The following is a 20,240-nucleotide window of genomic DNA, read 5'->3' as shown; positions in this document are numbered from 1 at the left end:
TTATTACTTATATTTATATAATTTAAAGCCATCGTACGATTAAATATTTAAATATAAATAAGCAAACCCCGCTGGCGCCTCAATTTGGCGTCATTTGTATTATGGGTTATATAGTACAAAATCGATACGTAGTGTTATCACAGGCAAAGACACTGGAAAATGTAAATATATGAACATCTTCACAGTGTTTTTCAAAATTCCATTTTGCGGTTTTAAGATCTAAAGAGTTTTGCTTTTAAAAGGGAATGTTCTGAAGAGGATTCTCCAATCTCGTCATGCTTTAGTCCACCACGGCCCTTTACTTAGACGCCACAGCCCCTCTGGGCGGGGGCCCTGGTGACCGCTACACTCGCCTGGTTTTTACATGAACTTCCTCCTACTTTGTCGTGCCTTTGTTCATCGTTCTAAGACGTAATGCGGATTTCCTGAAAAGGAAGTGTGTTATTAAACAGTTGTTGAATTTAGGATTATTTTTCACCACGTTGGGGTAGAATGTTATTTTTTATCACATGTTTATCCCAATATACGGTGGATATCAGTCATGGGATTAATTTTTAATATTCCACTGTGTGTTCTTACGCCACGTGACGTTACAGTTAATCATTTAGACGGTTGATTGACGTAGAATGAAAAAAATAAATAATTAATTCAGTTGAGGGGTGTTGAGATATAAATTTGAAACATTTAATGTTGTTTCAGTTATTTGTCATGAATTCATAAAAAATGTTCGAAAATGAATGTCTGTTTGTTAAACTTCAAGGAACTTTTTTTCCATGCGTAACGTTGTTGACGTGTTGTAAATAATGTGTTGTGCGGCTCACAATCACAATTTTTACAGAAAAAGTTGGGATAAACAAAATACTTGGTAAAACATGTGCATGATGAAAAGAATCTCTCATGATTTACGATTGTATATGATTTTTATCCAACTCGTTGTGTGTTTTCTATCCCCTCGCCAAGACTCGGAGATAGAAAATACACAACTCGTTGGATAAAAATCATATACCATCGCAAATCATGAGAGATCCTATATAAAACGCACATTAATGGTGGCAGCCATCAACAGTACAAACATTTTAATATCCCCAACACTCGGTTCTCGGATCAAGTCCTTTAAGAAAAAACATACATTTGAAACTCGGACCAGGCTCTTCCAACACACTTGCTATCTTTGAAATCAATTCATTTACTCTCCCAATCCTAATAAATAGTAATGGGTACGTCATATAAACATATTTACATATACTTGTATACAAAAGGTGAAACCGTAATATTAAGCAATGCTAGATCATTATGTTCGTAAGGACTGGAAAATCTCAAAAACTTATGAATATATAGATTTTTCAAAGTTGTGATTCTACAACTAACAAAAAAAGTATAGAGTATATGATTGAACACAGTCTATTCGTGCTAAGATTTTCGAATCGAAGATAGTATGTTACGTTCTAAAAGGTAGTGGAGCCCTTATTCAATGTGAGATATCTTCATAACGTTTTACCTCTTTCGTGATTCAACACCCCCCCCCAAAAAAAAAAACAACGATAAGGAGTTTTGTTTGATTTGGAAGTGGGAAAGGGGGGGGGGGTAAGGGGTGGGGGGGGGGGTTATACACAAAGGTTGGTGAATACTTAATTAAACTAATTAAAATAAAAAAATTAAACTGGTGTAACTATCTTTTTCTTGCATCAAGAATGACTCTGGTTTCAAATGAACCATGCACAGATTGTGTAATCTTAGCTTAAAAGCCAGACAAATCTTGTTGATTTCAAAGAGCCATGGCTCAGTGGCCAGCAGTGAAATAGACAGGCCTATGTCACGTCGATGTTTTGATACATCAATAAAAAGTCCAAGTTCCTCATAAAATTGTTCTATTGTATAATCAATGTTCCTTTCCGACATCCCTAACAGAATGTTTAAAGAAAAAATGAAGCAAATAACCTGTTTTTAATAGACGAACCCGATTGTAATTTTAAAACAAAGAGAAGTTTAATTTTTATTATCTTAATTTAGAGATCAGTTTAGGTAAATCGACGCACCGGCGTAAAAAAAAATACTTGACCAGTGACCACAAATACGTGAGATTTTCACGTATTTGAACAATGAACATTAAAAACTTTAATTCCATTACAATATGAAGACCATGTGTCTACGGCTGACTACCACATAGATATGTTATATACGCAAGAGTTGACCGATTTTGTTTGAGATAAAGGAGAAATGTACAATGTCCACGCGTCGACCTTGAGCGTGGATGTAAAAGATAAGAGAACATAGATCCCGACCAGTACACAGATCAACGCTTCCAATTCTCACCATAATGAAGGCTTTCCTTGTCATTTTTACCATTGGAGTTGTCAGTAAGTTATAATTATTATTCGCCGATTCATTGAACAGATGGTGTAATAGTTACATTTTTCAGAGTCTTTGCCTGGGATAACACTACGCATCGATTTTGAAATCATATAAATATAAGTAATAAGGAATCATTTCTTTGAATATTATGAGGCGATCAAATACGATCGGGTGTGATAGACTTTATCATAATGCCCTTCGGGCTTTATTGGGTTTGATCATACCGACCGTATTTGATCACCTCGTAATGCTAAATGAAGGATTCCCTATTCCTTAAGATGGAATAACACACCTGGAAAAGGTCACTCAAATTAATAGTGAATTATTTGAAAATGAAAAAAATATAATGATAAAAAACTGTACATATATGTCAAATAAGCGAACAATTTGCAGTTTGGGTTTAAAACATAAATATCTAAAATATTCCATTCAGTAAGTAATAACAAATGCCCCTGCATTATATTCAAACTCGGGACGTACGGATCACAAGCCCGACACTTTATCCACTCGGCTTTGGAAAAAGTAATGTGGTCGTCGAAAAAAATCCTTTTAATAAAACAAAATGTCGTTTCGATCAAAGGTCAGCCATTTTGTGATATGTAATTCCACCTTAATAAAATTCCGTATCTGTAGTTATTCTGTCATTCTGTCTAAAGCCACTCCCTACTTTTTTCCTACCCTGGTTTTACAATGTGAGTGAGTATGGTGGGGGAATATCAGGGACATTTGGCGCATATTTCTGAAAAAATCTTTTAATTTTAAAAGAAAGAAAACAAAATCAAATTAACGCTCATCAAAATATCTCACTGACATTTTTACCGTTATGTGTAGATATTCTGTCCCAAATTCAGACACATTATATTTCTTAAAAATAAAATCTGCAATACGACGTAATAACGTAGTCATATTGCTTTAATTAAAGAAAAAAAATTATGTCAGAAAGGACATTTCGCAAAGAAAGCAAACTGTTCACTCTAAACAGACATAAACAATCTCTAGACAAATACAAACAAGATTTATAGCTTAATGTACATTGTAAAAAAAACACTTAAAATTCACCTTCAAGGTGCAATTCTCTAGAAAACAGTTGTCTTTCTTTGCTTGATAATCCTGTCATAAATTATTCGAGCCAATGTCAAAACTTTTGAATTTTTGGATGTTGGAAATTAAGAGATAAAGGTCACATGATGATGAAAACAGCATAAAAGACGAAATTGCTTCTATACACAATTGTTAATCAAACTAAATAAACGCTACTCACATGATCTAATTTCGATATCAGTGTGAAGCATTTTTTGTATCTAATAAAACATATAACATTCGTATACTGGGTTATTTTCGCCCCGTGTTATTTTCGCTCTTCATCTTCACTTACTAACGGTTTCGCCCGGTCTTGAATTCGTCCAGACAAAGTTGTATCTAAAGAAAGATAATTTGAGACATTGTAATTCGCCCAGTCTCTAAATTTTGTACCTTGATAATGTCGTTGCTAGGCGCCCAGCACGGCCATCATGGCGGGAACTACCACCTGGACTCCCAGACCCACATCGACACGGAAATCCAGAACCACTTCGGGAAACACCAGTGTTTGGATCTCCTAATGGTCGACTGTCAGCAACACGTGACCAACGGAGACGAGATGGTCTGTGGTAGTGACGGAGTGACCTATCCCAACCAGTGAGTTTTGTATAGGACCGGGTCAAACTATACAGTTATTGGGGTCTGCTTTGGGTTAGTTCTGGGTCTGCTAGGACAGACCAAGAGCTGGCCAAGTAAACACTAGCGGACAAAGAGAGCAAACCCCAACATCAAGGGCAGACCCTGAAAGCGGGGTCTAGTTTAACTAAAATACCTCTCAAGCAGGATATGGCGTTTAACAATCAGTGGATTGCGTTATCAGATCTCTTGTTCACCAATCAGTTCTCAATACTACAATAGCCCTTTTCTCTCGAGTTTTGATATGTAATTAGTAACTTAACATCTATATAATACATAAAAAAAAATACTGAATTCTACCGTCTGGTTTTTAGTTTAGTAGGGGTCATCTCAAAATATTAAAATGCACAACAGTTTGCAAAATATTTGTATATGTATTACAGCTGAAGATTTGTATATAGGATTCATTAAAAAAAAGTATCCCCGAGGATAGCATTATTCAGTGTATATATTTTCAACAGCATGATATTTTCACTTTTTCATTTATGTTATTTCATAACGCACTCCTACAAAGCTTAATTTTGGCATTACGTCATAAATGACAATGACAACGATCACCTACTGTAAAATGTAAAGATCTTTTTTTTTCAAATCCTTTAAAATTCAAAATATCTTTATTTGTATTTTGTTAATTGCGTTCAATTTTATGAATGATATCGGGAAAAAAAACATTTAACGTATTATACACTGTATTTTTTAGAGTGCGCAAAAACATGTGCAATGAAAACTAAAATCGGCCTCCTTAACCATGATTAAAAATTATAAGGCTTTATATAATACATGGTTTATAATTAATAATTTCACGGTATTAAATTCTATAATAGCATATCAAGAGAAATGCATCAATATATATGAAATCACTTAATAGAAAATGCACAGTTACAAAGAAGTACGAGGTGTAATGTGTGGGCCAATAGTGAATTTGCCGTATGCCAGATTATATACATGCAATCTCCATTAAATAAGTTTATAATAATGTTAACTTCTGAGGTAAAAGGTCAGTACTATACGTGATATAATGTTAAAATTTAGTAGTTAAAGGTTCTCAATCCAGGCATGTTATGAGAAAAACCGTGATGGTGTGTTAATAATAATGCAACATTTAAACGATAAGTGCCTACCGTACTCATTGTGACCTCATCACAGAAATAATCTGTAGATTCATATAAAAACATGTTTGCAAATATAATAAATATTGAGATTTTTCATTCCCATGATATAATTTAACTCATCAGTGTTGATAACGATGTCGATATCACCATTGTGTGAACGATGTCGTCTATATCAAGTTTGGTCCTTGACGTGTATGTATAACCCCAAACGTTTGAAGTAAACTGATTGTTAGAGGTTTGAGAAATAAATGGTAAGATGCCCACAAATACGCAATTTTTTTTTCAATATGAATGATGAGAAGTTATGCTAAAACATAAATGTCAAGATACTCACAAAACCAGAATATTTTCAATATAAAAAAGGAATATTAGCATAAAGTCTTACCGTTGGGATACTTGTGAGATCAACATCTAACACAAATACAGAACAACGTGTAATCACGTGCATAGAAATGTGCATAAGTTCGTTAGTTTTATGACTTTGACCCCTCTATTTCAATGGAAAGACTTTAAATGTGTACTATGTCCCTGCAGAAGCTATGGTTATATGCACTAAAGAATATCACTGTGTGTATTAATTATGTTGTCTTATATACTCGTCAACAGCGACGTGTCACTAAAGAAAATAAAAGGAATTATTGAGAACTTGATTAACAATATAATTAAATCCTTATTTGAGATCAATATGCTCTTACATTTTAATTTGTCATGTTAGGCCCACACAATTCTGATAAATTCTAGTGCACAGTATCTGACCATACCAGCTTATCTCCCTTATTAATCTTACAATCAAAAGAGACCGTCTGCTTGTAGCATCATTAAAATTCAGTTTTATATTATTCAGTGAATCTTGTCCAAGGTACTCTCATTTAAAAGGATATTTAAAAGCCCATAAAACAAGTTAAAATCATTATAGCAAAACAACTGCCTGGCATAAATGTTCAATTCGTTTAGGTGTTTAAAGAGAGTTCCATGTGTAACCTACCTGTGTCAAGACAATTCATCCAGGGAGTTAAACAAATTATTCTCTTGAATTATGTTGAGGGATAGAGCAGATCCAGACACAGGATGCATGGTAAGAAGGTTTCCTTTTATATCTAATATTTTATCCACGGTCTGAAGGGGCGGGTGTTTAAAACAAGCATTTTGCGTAGCAAACATAAATATATACTTGAAATATAGTAAAAATAAAGTAAATATGTGTCTTCCGGTGAGTATACGTGTACATTTTAGATTAGGAACGTTTTTCTTTCATTGAGTGAATGTGTGGTAAGACATTGTGATTCCACAATTACAAGTGTCATGCCTGATAGAACCTCCCATTGATTTTGTCAACTAATTTTGCATAAACGGGAAGGAACTGTGTACGCGAAATACTACATATCGGCCATATTGAAAAGTGAAAATGAAACAGAAGATATATTATAGGACCTCTCATGTATGAAAATAACTTTCTTTTTCTTTCTTTTATCAAGCACCAATTTACCGGACATTTATACCGGTTTTAAGTGAGTAATTTTCACATGTTCATTAAACATTTGCTGACTGGAAAACGACCGGTGTCTATTTGACAGGGGTCGAAGGTTTTCTAAGGGTTTATACATAAAAACAAATACAAAAGGGACATGATGTTTGTTATAAGGGTCGCCGATTTTGAGAAGTTTCGCTGTACAAAGTTTTGCAATGACATTTTTGTATAAAGAAGTAGCTGCCGGGGATTTTAATTCAATCGGTATTGAAATGGTGCTTTTATTAAGGAATGCATTAATTTAAAGGTTTCACTGTATCTTAATGGTATCCTTTTTAATAAATAAACTGATCTTTGAAGTTTAGTGTTGTTTGAATATTTGTGATACCGTTCTTAAATACATCTTTGTAATTATCAAGTTGATTGATATTAATAAACGGCCGGTGTCCATTTTTACAAGGATCTATAGTTTTCTAAGGGTTAATATAGAAAATATTTAGAGAGAATTTTTTAATCAGCCCATATTAAAGGGTTGTTGCTGGTTATATACGGGCTGTCAGTATAGGGAAACGTCACTGTATACCGTACAGTGTTACACTGAAGCTTATGTAGAAAGAGGAAACTGCCTGTAATTTTTTATAATTGACCGATTGACCGGTATTGAGGGGTGGTGCTGTATAGGGGTGCTTTTATTGAGAGGTGTAACTTTACCGAAATTATAATTTTATTAACAAACATGATATTTGGAAATGTGTTACCTTGAATACTGTTGTATTTATCAAATATCATATCAATATAACAACAAAAGAACAACATTTGACCAGGGTATGAAGTTAAATTGATTGTAAGATGTTTGAGAAATAAATGACAATATGCTCAAAATTGCACAGTATTCTCAATATAAATAATTGAACAGAGAATATTGAGGAGAGAGAATACAAGTTTAGCAGAAAGAGAGAGAAAAGGAAGAGTTAATGTTTAGTATAGTATATGAATTAAATATATTAAAACAGAGAGAAAGAAAGCAACATTTCTTGTTTCACAAAAAGTCTGAGAGAGAGAGAGAGAGATTGCCTGTTGAGAGCCCACTCCATAATTTCTCTGCATAACATATGATCTCTCCCTCTCTCCCTCTCTCCTTCTCTCTCTCTCTCTCTCTAATGTCAATCATATTTTGGGCCATTTTTGGGGTCATCGTAACTTATTTAGTCAGCCTGTGGGCTGACCAATAATAGTTAGGTAGTTATTTTAGGTGGGGGATCTCCCTCCCCCAAGTCTTAGAGACAATGCTGCTGGGATAGAGAATGAAAGAAGGAATGAGAAAGCATGAGTTCAGGCTAAGCAGGAAAAGTCTGAGAGATATACAGAGAGAGAGAGAGAGAGAAAGAAAAGAAAAACAAGGGCAGCTATTAAGCAGAGGGAGAGAGACAAGAGAGAGGAGAGAGAGAGGAAGAATACTTGTCTGGAAAATGTTCTGGAGAATGAGAGAACGATAGTTTAGAGAGTTTAGTAAAATAGAGAGTTTAGGAATGGAAGTGTTAAATACCGTATAACGGGTATTTTTTACGTGCTGCTAATTTTTACTAATTTTTACGAGTTTTATGAATACGTAAAAATTGAACGCGTAAATTTTCACAGAAGGAAAAAAACACCGCACGTAAATTTCTACATCGTACGTATGAGAGTAATGTTCATGACCTTTAGCTCAGTCCCTGACGGCTGTACATGTACAAGTAGGTATATTTGAGCGTTTTTGGTCACGTGGTGATAACAGTTCAGAACTTTCATTCAGTCTTGAGTATTCTTTAAAAACTACGTATAATGCCACGTTAGTAGGTATATGTCTTGGGAGAGAAAGAAAGAGAGAGAACAAAATTTTGAAATGGAGTTGTCTTTCTTTTTTTCTCGGTAAATAGAACTGAGACGAGCACATGGTGTACATCAATGATGATACCCAGATAAATAGGAATAAGTAAAGTGTATTTCACATATGCAATAAAGTTAAATGTGTAAAGTAAGGATGTCAACGAGTACCCGGTTAACCGGGTACTCGATCGAACGTCCGAGTATCTAATACTAAAATCGGTACTCAGTTACTCGGATGTATATTTTTTAATATTTCTAAGTTTATTTAATAATGCATTAAAACATCGGTTTTAAAACTTAAAATGTCCATTGCACTTGTACATAGAGTAATTAGGATTTCCTACGCCTCTAAATATGCTAAATGACCGATCGCCTTTGGCAGTGTTTATATAGTAATTATCGTGACCAAGCACATGTAACCTAGCTTTTCCCACCTTTGGCTGTCTTCTACCCTTATTTTTGGCTTACTTTAATGATTTGTTTTCACTGAACACCGTTTGTATAGTCTATTATATAAATTAGAAAGCACACAGTAGAGAAATTGAACAGACCTAAAATGCCGCCGGTCTGGAAATATTTTAAAAGAACTGAAGATTCAAAAATCGTAAAATGTCAGCTGTGCGAAGTAAACTTATCCTATACGGGGGGAACGACAAACATGTTAAATCACACTCTTCTTAAACATAAGGAGGAATTTCTACAAAAGTGACCAAGGTTTTACAGTTATCAATGTACTTGTTCATATTTATTTACACTCCTACCGAGTAACCAGGTACTCGATCGGAAAAACGTCCGAGTAACTGAGTACTAAAAATTGACCGATTTGACATCCCTAGTATAAACACAATCATAAATACATGTATAAGGAATCGTTAACAGAAAAACGATTTCCTGATTTGTATGTGTGTTAACTGTAACAAAGTCACGGTAAAATCCCCCCTCCCTTTTACCACAGATGATTTTAATTTTTACGGACACGGCCAATTCGTAAAAAAATAACGCGTAAAAATTCAAATCACCCTATTTTATGACAAATTCGTAAAAAATTACAGCAGTAAAAATTACCCGTTATACGGGTATGTATGCCTTTTCTCTCTCTCTCTCTCTCTCTCTCTCTCTCTCTCTCTCTCTCTCTCTCTCCACAGAGAAAATTTGGAGAGATATTGGCAGAAAAATATAAGAGAAAAATGAACAAGAGTATAACATGTATGCTTGTTTTAAAGAGAGAAAGAGAAAGAGAGAGAAAGTCTGAAAGTCTGAGTGAGAGAAAGAGAGAGAGAGAGAGATATTACCTGTTGAGAGCACACTCCCTCTTCCATAATTTCTCTGTATAACATATGATCTCTCCCTCTCTCCCCCTCTCTCACTAATGTCAATCATATTTTGGACCATGTCTTTTTTACAAGTTGAGAGAACATTGAGAGACAGAATATTGAGGAGAGAGAATAAATGTTTAGCAGAAAAAGAGGGAAAGTTAAGCAGAGAAAATATGGAGAGAGATTGGCAGAACAATATAAGAGAAAAAAAGAACAAAAGTATAAAATGTATGCTTTTTTTAGAGAGAGAAAGAGTAAGAGAGAGAAAGTTAGAGAGAGAGAAAAATAGAGAGAGAATACAAGTTTAGCAGAAAGAGAGAGAGAAAAGGAAGAGTTTATATATAGTATAGTATATGAATTAATCTCTCGGACTTTCTCTGCTAACCCTTTACTCAGACATGTGTTGTTGCTCTCTGTTTACCAGAGCGAGAGAGAGAGAGAGAGAGAGAGAGAGAGAGAGAGAGAGAGAGAGAGAGTCAATCATATTGTGGGTTATTTCTTTAACAAGTTGAGTGTTTCAGTAACAGAGCCATATTCATGAATCATTATTAATATGAATCATTATTATCTTTGTAGGAATGTTATATTGTTACACTAAAGAAACATATTTTTAATGAAACATTCCTTATAAGATTTAATATTAATATATGGAAAAAAGTGGTTGACTTCATTTAAAACAATTTATATTTAATTAAACAGGTTGTGATTTTGAGGCCTAGTCCCTCCATACAATGGAAACAACAAGCATTCTATGTAAAGTACATCGGTTTTCTAAAAGTCCGCGGGACACCGAGTACTATTGTGTATCGTGTCCATGGGATATGTGTCCCCAGTGTAAAGAGAACCATGTAAAAGATCTCCAAACAATAGACCATGATGTTGTGTCACGCCGAGATAAAATCAAATACATCCCAACACAAGAGTTCTGTGTGAGACATCCTAGCCATGTTTATATAAAGAACTGTGAACCTTGTCAAGTTCCTGTCTGTTAATTTTGCACACAGCATAGAAATAACCGACAATTAGTTATTACAACATCCTATAACACAAAGCGACAACAACACAGAGGAACCATTCACACCATCAGAAGTGAGGCTCTCTTTTACAGACCTGTTCTCCTGCCACGAATCAAAACTGATTGCAAAACCTGTCACACAGAATTCTCCCTCTATCAATCAGATATGTTAACAAAGGCCCAGACACTGAAGCATCGCATTGACTATATACAGAAAGATTTTATGTGTAATGTGTTTTGTGACTTTGATTTCAAACACAGATGTTTAAAACAGGAGAAAGAAATGATCAGACATATTGTGAGCCTACAGAGATGTGTACACATATATGAACAGAGGAGAGTAATCAGACCGCTACAATTCCTCTCTTCCATTAAGACAGCCCTCCCCCAGATACATCTTACACTCCACACCAGCCAGCTCTCCATGACTGAGTCACTCAACAAGGAGGATGTGATGGAGTCACTGAGTGTAATCCAAATCACAGAGAGAGGAAACCGACGCGTAGGAAACCAGTGGCTGCTGAAACTGATGTCTGTTCCAGAGCTCCATAAATTTCTCACAGTGACAGGTGTTGATAGTTGTTTTCACATTTCCTGTGTGACGTCAGAACGGGTCTGGGTTAGTGATAAAAACAATCTCATCTTGACAGACACAACAGGTGTCCCTCTACATCGTGTGGAGGATTCGTGTGGAGATTATATATATGGATTACACACAGTGAAAAGTGAGAGTGAAATGATTTATATAGATAGGAAGTATACCTTCATCAAACTGTCAAAGGATATAAAAACAACCACCACATTTATAGAGAAAACAGACTCTGCATGGAGACCACGGTGTGTGTACTTGTCCCGGTCTACTGGGGATCTACTGGTCGGGATGCGTTATATACGTCCAAACAGAGGCAAGGTAACCCGGTACAACCAGAGTGGACAACAGACACAAACCATACAACATGACAACACGGACGGGGACTGTATAGTGAATCTAACTATATAACAGAGAACAACAATGGGGATGTCGTGGTGTCTGACTCTGACTATAGGTCTGGTGCTGTAGTAGTGACAGAGCGTGGAGGAAGACATCGTTTCTCCTACACAGGACATCCATCAGGATCAGAACTAGAGACACGTGGAATCTATACTGACGCGCTGTCACACATCCTGGTGTGTGATGGTGAAACACAAACAGTACAGATGTTGGACAAGGACGGTCAGTTCCTGTCACATCTACTGACAAAATCACAAGAGATGGGTGTAACATGGAGCCTTAGGTATGATGTCAACACTCACCGTCTCTGGGTTGGATCACGGAACAACAACAAGGTGTGTGTCTACAGGTATATCACCAGACAGGACGCTCTGACAGGTAAGTCTGAGTCATTACCATTGAGGTAGTATATATGTGTTTGGTATCATACAGGTTTCAATGAGATCTAAGTATACCTTAGTTATCTTTGTTATATCACACAAGTCATATTAAATTGTTAATTCAGTTATATCTATTTCATTGTGATTGTAATTCATATATTAGTTATACATCCATGTAATTGTTATTCATTGTTACATGTATGTACATGTTATCACATGTAGTTTATTACTCAAACTTTTTTAAATAAGAAAATACAAACATTATCATGGTTATGAAAACAAGTTTTGCAAAAGAAATTAATTTTAAGTAGATTAGACAAGTTTGTTAATTACTTTAACCAAAGTAAGGAATTTACTTAATCTAATATTTACTTTAATTAGAGTAATGAATTAATTAACTTAATATAATTTTGTTACAGTACAGAATCAGAACCCTTTGTTTGATGTTTGTAGATTAAAGTCGTGTGATGGAGTCCATGAGTGGATTCCCAACCCCGGGGACACAGAAATCACAGCATTGAAATCAGTGTCTGCTGAAACTGATGTCTTCCCCCGAGTTACTTCACTCTCTCAAAATGACAGGTGTTGATCGTTGTTTACACATTTCCTGTGCGACATCAGTCCGGGTCTGGGTCAGTGATCATAGAAACAATCTCATCTTGACAGACAAAACAGGTGTACCTCTACATGGAGGATTCATGTAGTGTTAATGGATCACACACAGTGAACAGTGAGAGTGAACTGATTTATATAGATGAGGATTATAACATCAACAAACTGTCAAAGGATATGAAAACAACAACCACAATAATAGATAGAACAAACTCTACATGGAGACCATGGTGTGTATACTGGTCCCCGTCCCCTGGAGATCTACTGGTCGGAATGCGTTTTATACATATATATACATATACAGGCAAGGTAACCCGTTACAACAAGAGCGGACAACTGACACAAACCATACACCACGACAACACAGGACGGGGACTGTAAATACAACCTAAATATATAACAGAGAACAACAATGGGGATGTCGCGGTGTCTGACTCTGACCATAGGTCTGGTGCTGTAGTGGTGACAGAGCGTGGAGGAAGACATCGTTTCTCCTACACAGGACCTCCGTCAGGATCAGGACTACGGCCACGTGGAATCTGTACTGACGCGCTGTCTCACATCCTGGTGTGTGATTATAGAACCAAAACAGTACAGATGTTGGATAATGACGGTCAGTTCCTGTCACATCTACTGACAGAATCACAAGTGATGGGTAGACCACGGAACCTGAGTTTTGATGTCAACACTCACCGTCTCTGGGTCGGATCAGGATCAGGGGACAACAAGAAGGTGTCTCTCTACAGGTATATAACCAGACAGGACGCTCTGACATGTAAGTCTGAATCATTATCATTCACATTAATTAGATATAGATAACTAAGACACATAGTCTGTGTTGATTATAAGTCAATAAGATACATGTAAAACATGTTTATCTGTGTGATTGTTTGTCAATATAAACAGTTCATTGTTACAGGGTTAGCTGTATCTACCGGTCATTGGGATTCATTGTTTGTTTGTCTAAAATGAATAGAAATTTAATATATTTCATGAAAAGATGTACAGTCACATGTCATTTTAATTAGTTAATGTATAAATTAGGTCAGTGTAATTAATAATCCAGATATTAATATTGTGACACAAGTATTTGTAATTTGTTCTGTTACAAGTATGTGTCAATTGACTGATTTAATTAACTACATAACTATTAAAGTATGTATCAGTGTAATTAGTTTGAACTTATTGGTAGATGTAGCTCTGTCTTTATTTATTTAATTTAATTTATTTATAGTTTTGTATGTTTCACTTGATAATTTGTATGATATAGAGTAATTAACAGCTAATTAATGACTTGTTGTAGATGAACACACACCCCGTCCTGATGGGGATGCCATGTATAGCTCAACACCAGCCATACAATGGAGATAGCTTGGATATTGACTGTTTGTAAATGTTTCTGTACAAATCTAGTCTGCTCTCCAAACCACACATGTTGTTTGTCACTTTGTTCAACATCTGTAGCTGAAATTGACTTGTGTATAATTCACATGGACTGTAATACTGACTCCTGTTTATTTCACTCTTTCTGATCATCTAAACATGGCTGTCTGTTGCTTTATATGAAATTGAATGGAATGAAAGTGGATTGCAGAGATAAATTTAATAACAATTACTAATTATTTGATATTGCTGATATTATTATGTCTTTATGTTATATCTTTGTTTCTTTTTTCACCATTAGATATGAAGAATGCTAATAATTACAAACATTGTGGATTCCTGACCATGGCTTTCTATTCAAAGTATCCAAAAGAGTTTATGATGGAATCAGACAATATATTTCCTAAAGAAAAGGATACCAGCAACCTATTCAGTTATGTAACGGACCGTGTGTTTATAGCTCTACACAAACTTACTCAGTGATGTAACGGACCGTGCGTTTATAGCTCTACACAAACTTACTCAGTGATGTAACGGACCGTGTGTTTATAGCTCTACACAAACTTATTCAGTGATGTAACGGACCGTGTGTTTATGGCTCTATACAATCTTATTCAGTGATGTAACGGACCGTGTGTTTATAGCTCTACGCAGACTTATTGAGTGATGTAACGGACCGTGTGTTTATAGCTCTACACAAACTTACTCAGTGATGTAACGGACCGTGTGTTTATACCTCTACACAAACATATTCAGTGATGTAACGGACCGTGTGTTTATAGCTCTAAACAAACATATTCAGTGATGTAACGGACCGTGTGTTTACAGTTCTACACAAACTTATGCAGTGATGTAACGGACCGTGTGTTTATAGCTCTACACAAACATATTCAGTGATGTAACGGACCGTGTGTTTATAGCTCTACACAAATGTATTCAGTGATGTAACGGACCGTGTGTTTATAGCTCTACACAAACATATGCAGTGATGTAACGAACCGTGTGTTTATAGCTCCACACAAACATATTCAGTGATGTAACGTGTGTTTATAGCTCCACACAAACTAATTCAGTGATGTAACGGACCGTGTGTTTATAGCTCTACACAAACTTACTCATGAAGTAACGGACCGTGTGTTTATAGCTTTACACAAACGTATTCATTGATGTAATGGACCGTGTGTTTATAGATCTACACAGACCTATTCAGTTTTGTAATGGATCGTGTGTTTATAGATCTACACAAACCTATTGAGTGATGTAACGGACCGTGCGTTTATAGCTCCACACAAACGTATTCAGTGATGTAACGGACCGTGTGTTTATAGATCCACACAAACTTATGCAGTGATGTAACGGACCGTGTGTTTATAGCTCTACACAAACGTATTCAGTGATGTAACGGACCCTGTGTTTATAGCTACACACAAACATATTCAGTGATGTAGCGTACCGTGTGTTTATAGCTCCACACAAACTTATTCAGTGATTTAACGGACCGTGTGTTTATAGCTCTACACAAACTTATTCAGTGATGTAAGGACCGTGTGTTTATAGCTTTACACAAACGTATTCATTGATGTAATGGACCGTGTGTTTATAGATCTACACAGACCTATTCAGTGATGTAACGGACCGTGTGTTTATAGCTCCACACAAACATATTCAGTGATGTAACGGACCGTGTGTTTATAGGTCCCCACACTTATACAGTGATGTAACGGACCGTGTGTTTATAACTCTAAACAAACATATTCAGTGATGTAACGGACCATGTGTTTATAGCTCCACACAAACGTATTCAGTGATGTAACGGACCGTGTGTTTATAGCTCCACACAAACTTATGCAGTGATGTAACGGACCGTGTGTTTATAGCTCCACACAAACGTATTCAGTGATGTAACGGACCGTGTGTTTATAGCTCCACACAAACATATTCAGTGATGTAACGGACCGTGTGTTTATAGCTCCACACAAACATATTCAGTGATTTAACGGACCGTGTGTTTATAGCTCTACACAAACTTATTCAGTGATGTAACGGACCGTGTGTTTATAGCTTTACACAAACGTATTCATTTATGTAATGGACCGTGTGTTATTAGATCTACACAGACCTATTCAGTGATGTAATGGACCGTGTGTTTATAGATCTACACAGACCTATTCAGTGATGTAACGGACCGTGTGTTTATAGCTCCACACACACTTATACAGTGATGTAACGGACCGTGTGTTTATAGCTCTACACAAACATATTCAGTGATGTAACGGACCGTGTGTTTATAGCTCTAAACAAACATATTCAGTGATGTAACGGACCGTGTGTTTATAGCTCTACACAAACTTATGCAGTGATGAAACGGACCGTGTGTTTATAGCTCTACACAAACGTATTCAGTGATGTAACGGACCGTGTGTTTATAGCTCCACACAAACGTATTCAGTGATGTAACGGACCGTGTGTTTATAGCTCCACACAAACTTATGCAGTGATGTAACGGACCGTGTGTTTATAGCTTCACACAAACGTATTCAGTGATGTAACGGACCGTGTGTTTATAGCTCCACACAAACATATTCAGTGATGTAACGGACCGTGTGTTTATAGCTCCACACAAACATATTCAGTGATGTAACGGACCGTGTGTTTATAGCTATACACAAACTTATTCATGAAGTAACGGACCGTGTGTTTATAGCTTTACACAAACGTATTCATTGATGTAATGGACCGTGTGTTTATAGATCTACACAAACCTATTCAGTTTTGTAATGGACCGTGTGTTTATAGATCTACACAAACTTTTTGAGTGATGTAACGGACACTGCATGAAAGAAAACATTTACAAAGCTTTACAGCTTAAGTAAATGAACGTAAATGTTTAATAAAAAGCAATGTTACCTTTACTTTAAATTAATACACAGTAAAGATGTAAAGGTCATATTTAATAATCTTTACAAAATCTTAAATATATAATGGTTTTCTTTACTATCCATAAGGTCATATTTAACAATCTTTACAAAAACTTAAATTTATAAAGGTTACCTTAATATGATGGTAAAGATGTAAAGGTCACATTTAATATTCTTTACATAGACTTAAATTCTTAAAGGTCTTATCCTGAGTATGACCTATCTCATAAAGGTTCATAAATGTTACCTTTCTATAAAGATGTAAAGGTCATATTCAATATTCTTTACATAGACTTAATTTCATAAAGGTCTTATGCTGAGTATGACCTTTTTCATACTTATTTTTGAACCTTACTTATTCCTTATAAGCTCTTATTCAAATTATCAATCCTATTACTAATCATGTCATGCTATTGTATGTGTAAATTAACTTTAACAACAATCAATTATCAATAACAATGAAAGTTTTTAATAAACAAAAGCAAATTAAAATTTATTCTGTGCAATTTTTATATTTTTATTGACAAAATTTGCATAAAATAATAGTTCATATCAAAATAAAAAACAATGGATATATTCATTTTAAAATATTAACGTGAAGCATTGAAACTTAATGTGTTTTATAAAAAATTCTACATCTAATAACAAGTCATGATGCATAATAAATGAAACACTATAGAAATGTAGAGTATGCACCTTGTGCAAGTGAGTGTGCATTTTTTGCGCATGATATGGCTTTATATATCAATACTGCATGTGCTCAACTTCATAAGTTTTTGTCGTGTAGAATGATGATGAGATGAGTGTTTACCTATGGGTCCAGCTTCACACAGAACTGCATGTGCTTGACTTCACAAGTTTTTGTCGTGTAGAATGATGATGAGATAAGTGTTTACCTATGTGTCCAGCTTCACACAAAATTGCATGTGCTCGACTTCACAAGTTTTTGCTGTGTAGAATGATGATGAGATAAGTGTTTACCTATGTGTCCAGCTTCACACAAAATTGCATGTGCTCGACTTCACAAGTGTTTGTTATGCATATAAAAATGAGGTGACTATGAACCTGTTACAATGTGTAAAGCTTCACAAAATATTGTATGTGCACAACCTCTGATTCTATACTACATCTATACAACAACATTTCAATGGATATTATAAACAATAGGCAAATAAATTTGATATTTGTGTACAAATCTAGTTGTCAGACAAAAAATAGACATCTTCAATCTACATAAAAAAACAAAAACATCAGCATGAAGCATATATATCTTTCTGACAAACACAAACAAGCATGTTAAACCAAAAAAAAAACTACAAGTTAATGAAATATAGCATATAGCATATAGAAAACTTCACAAACTGATTTTCATATTCAAAATCCATTGTACAAATGAAATGCATTTCAAAATTACATACAATAATTTGTAGCAATAATTGTTATACAACTCTATAACACTAATAACCATAATAAAATAAATATGATTTGTAGTGGGAAAAGAAAACTAAAACAGTATTAAAACATGCTTGAGCCTGCAATCCAATACAATTCAAAATAAAAATCTCTCTCTTGGTATAACAACAATTCCGTTAACACCTTGAAAATTCTGATATGCATGAACGAATTTGGATTTTATTCTCTGAATTGGAATGAAGCTAGCAGGTCCCTCATCCTCATATACATCTGCTTTCCAAATTTCAATAGGTTTACCATAATAATTTTGTAAAGATTCATTAACAGGTGAAAACCATTTAACCCTTGCAAGACAATGAACATGTGATACTCCCTCAATGAGAACATTATGTAGAATTATTTTCTCAACTTGTCCCGGTCTAGGTTTGAGATTCATATTCTCAAATGATGAAATATGTCCATTTTCACCTACCCAATGGGCAGTGATCATTGAGGAACGATTGCTTCTACCTTTCTTAGTTCCAACAAGATTTCCAAAAAAATTTACACTGTCAGTTGATCTACATGTGTTGCACACTACAAAAGTTTCAACATTTGCATATATAACAGCATACAAATCCTTCAAAAAAGAAATAGTTCCATCAATGACAAAGGAATTTCTTAAAGTAGAATGGGAAAAACCTTTTGTAATGAATGCATCAATTGACCAATCAAAATAGCAAAAATCTACATTTCTAGAAGACATGTTAAAAAAAACTTTCATACTGACACATCTGCATTTCCGCTAATGTACCTCTATCTTTTCCATCAATCATAGACACAGTCTTCTTAAAATCTGGTCCAAAGTTTTGAATTACACTTTCCTCACAGTCAATATCAACAACATGCAAAGTTTTTAAAAATGTTCTCATAAGCTGTAGCTCAACAAATCGATTATTAGATGGAATAGCACCTAATATTCCATTTTCTCTTTCAAAACTGAAAAGCCAAAATGCATATACAGGACCAAAATCATACAAGCACTTATGTAAATGAGCATGCAAATGCATATTTGGTGTAATAGCCTCTTGACCAAATGCTTTTTCTACAGATTCACAAAATGACAAGAGCAACCTGTGTGCTACCTTAACATTGCTTTTGGCTAGTGATCGAGTACACAACATTTTACATGCTAAAACAAATTTCCGCCAATATTCTAAATGATTATCAGGGAGAAGACCTTTAAGTGCATAAACTGAAAATATAATGGTCCAGTTTTTCCACTGGTCAGCATTAAATGAACTATAGCTTGAGGAAAACTTTTGAGGCAATTTGCCAATATCTGAGGGACAAATGACCATTGAAATTTGTTCTTGTATTTTATCAAAATGTTCTGGCAAAAAAAGCTTCTGATCTTTCCATACTGTTAACATGCGTTTTGCTGTTCCCAAAAACAAATTATGCATTAGGTCAATTATTGTCATAGCAATAGGATCAAAATAATCAAGCTCTAAAAGTACTGAATATCTTATCCCATTCTTCTTTTCTATTTCTTCTCTATGGGATTTGGTTTTACATTTCATAATTTCTTTGACCACCTTCATCTGGGAATCTTTATCACGTTCCACCCATTCCTTCAAATTAAATCCACCATAATTTTTTTGACCAATATCTCCTTCAAACCCTTTAAAGCATTTGTTATACCCCATTGTAGCTGAA

General features: G+C 35.0%; 2 protein-coding genes across 6 annotated transcripts in view; both read left to right on the top strand.

The window, feature by feature from the left end:
- Positions 1-20,240, top strand: part of LOC105332837 (uncharacterized) — a 302,923-nt gene that overhangs the window by 125,716 nt on the left and 156,967 nt on the right. The gene's annotated exons all lie outside the window — the stretch shown is intronic.
- On the top strand, positions 2,165-6,243 carry LOC136272266 (uncharacterized). Its single transcript, XM_066073592.1, has 3 exons — positions 2,165-2,357; positions 3,846-4,029; positions 6,135-6,243. The coding sequence occupies exons 1-3, from the start codon at positions 2,318-2,320 to the stop codon at positions 6,211-6,213; spliced, it is 303 nt and encodes a 100-aa protein (XP_065929664.1). The 5' UTR covers positions 2,165-2,317; the 3' UTR covers positions 6,214-6,243.

This window comes from Magallana gigas, chromosome 10 (assembly GCF_963853765.1).
Source record: "Magallana gigas chromosome 10, xbMagGiga1.1, whole genome shotgun sequence".
In the NCBI taxonomy this organism is placed as follows: Eukaryota; Metazoa; Mollusca; class Bivalvia; order Ostreida; family Ostreidae; genus Magallana; species Magallana gigas.
The sequence above is the reverse complement of the archived record's forward strand: the minus strand, read 5'-3'. Positions and strand labels throughout refer to the sequence as shown.

Coding starts and splice junctions, on each gene's coding strand:
- LOC136272266 (XM_066073592.1), top strand. CDS start 2,318: ATGAAGGCTTTCCTTGTCATTTTTACCATTGGAGTTGTCA. Junction 2,358..3,845: donor TTTTACCATTGGAGTTGTCA/GTAAGTTATAAT, acceptor TGTCGTTGCTAG/GCGCCCAGCACGGCCATCAT. Junction 4,030..6,134: donor GGAGTGACCTATCCCAACCA/GTGAGTTTTGTA, acceptor CAATTCGTTTAG/GTGTTTAAAGAGAGTTCCAT.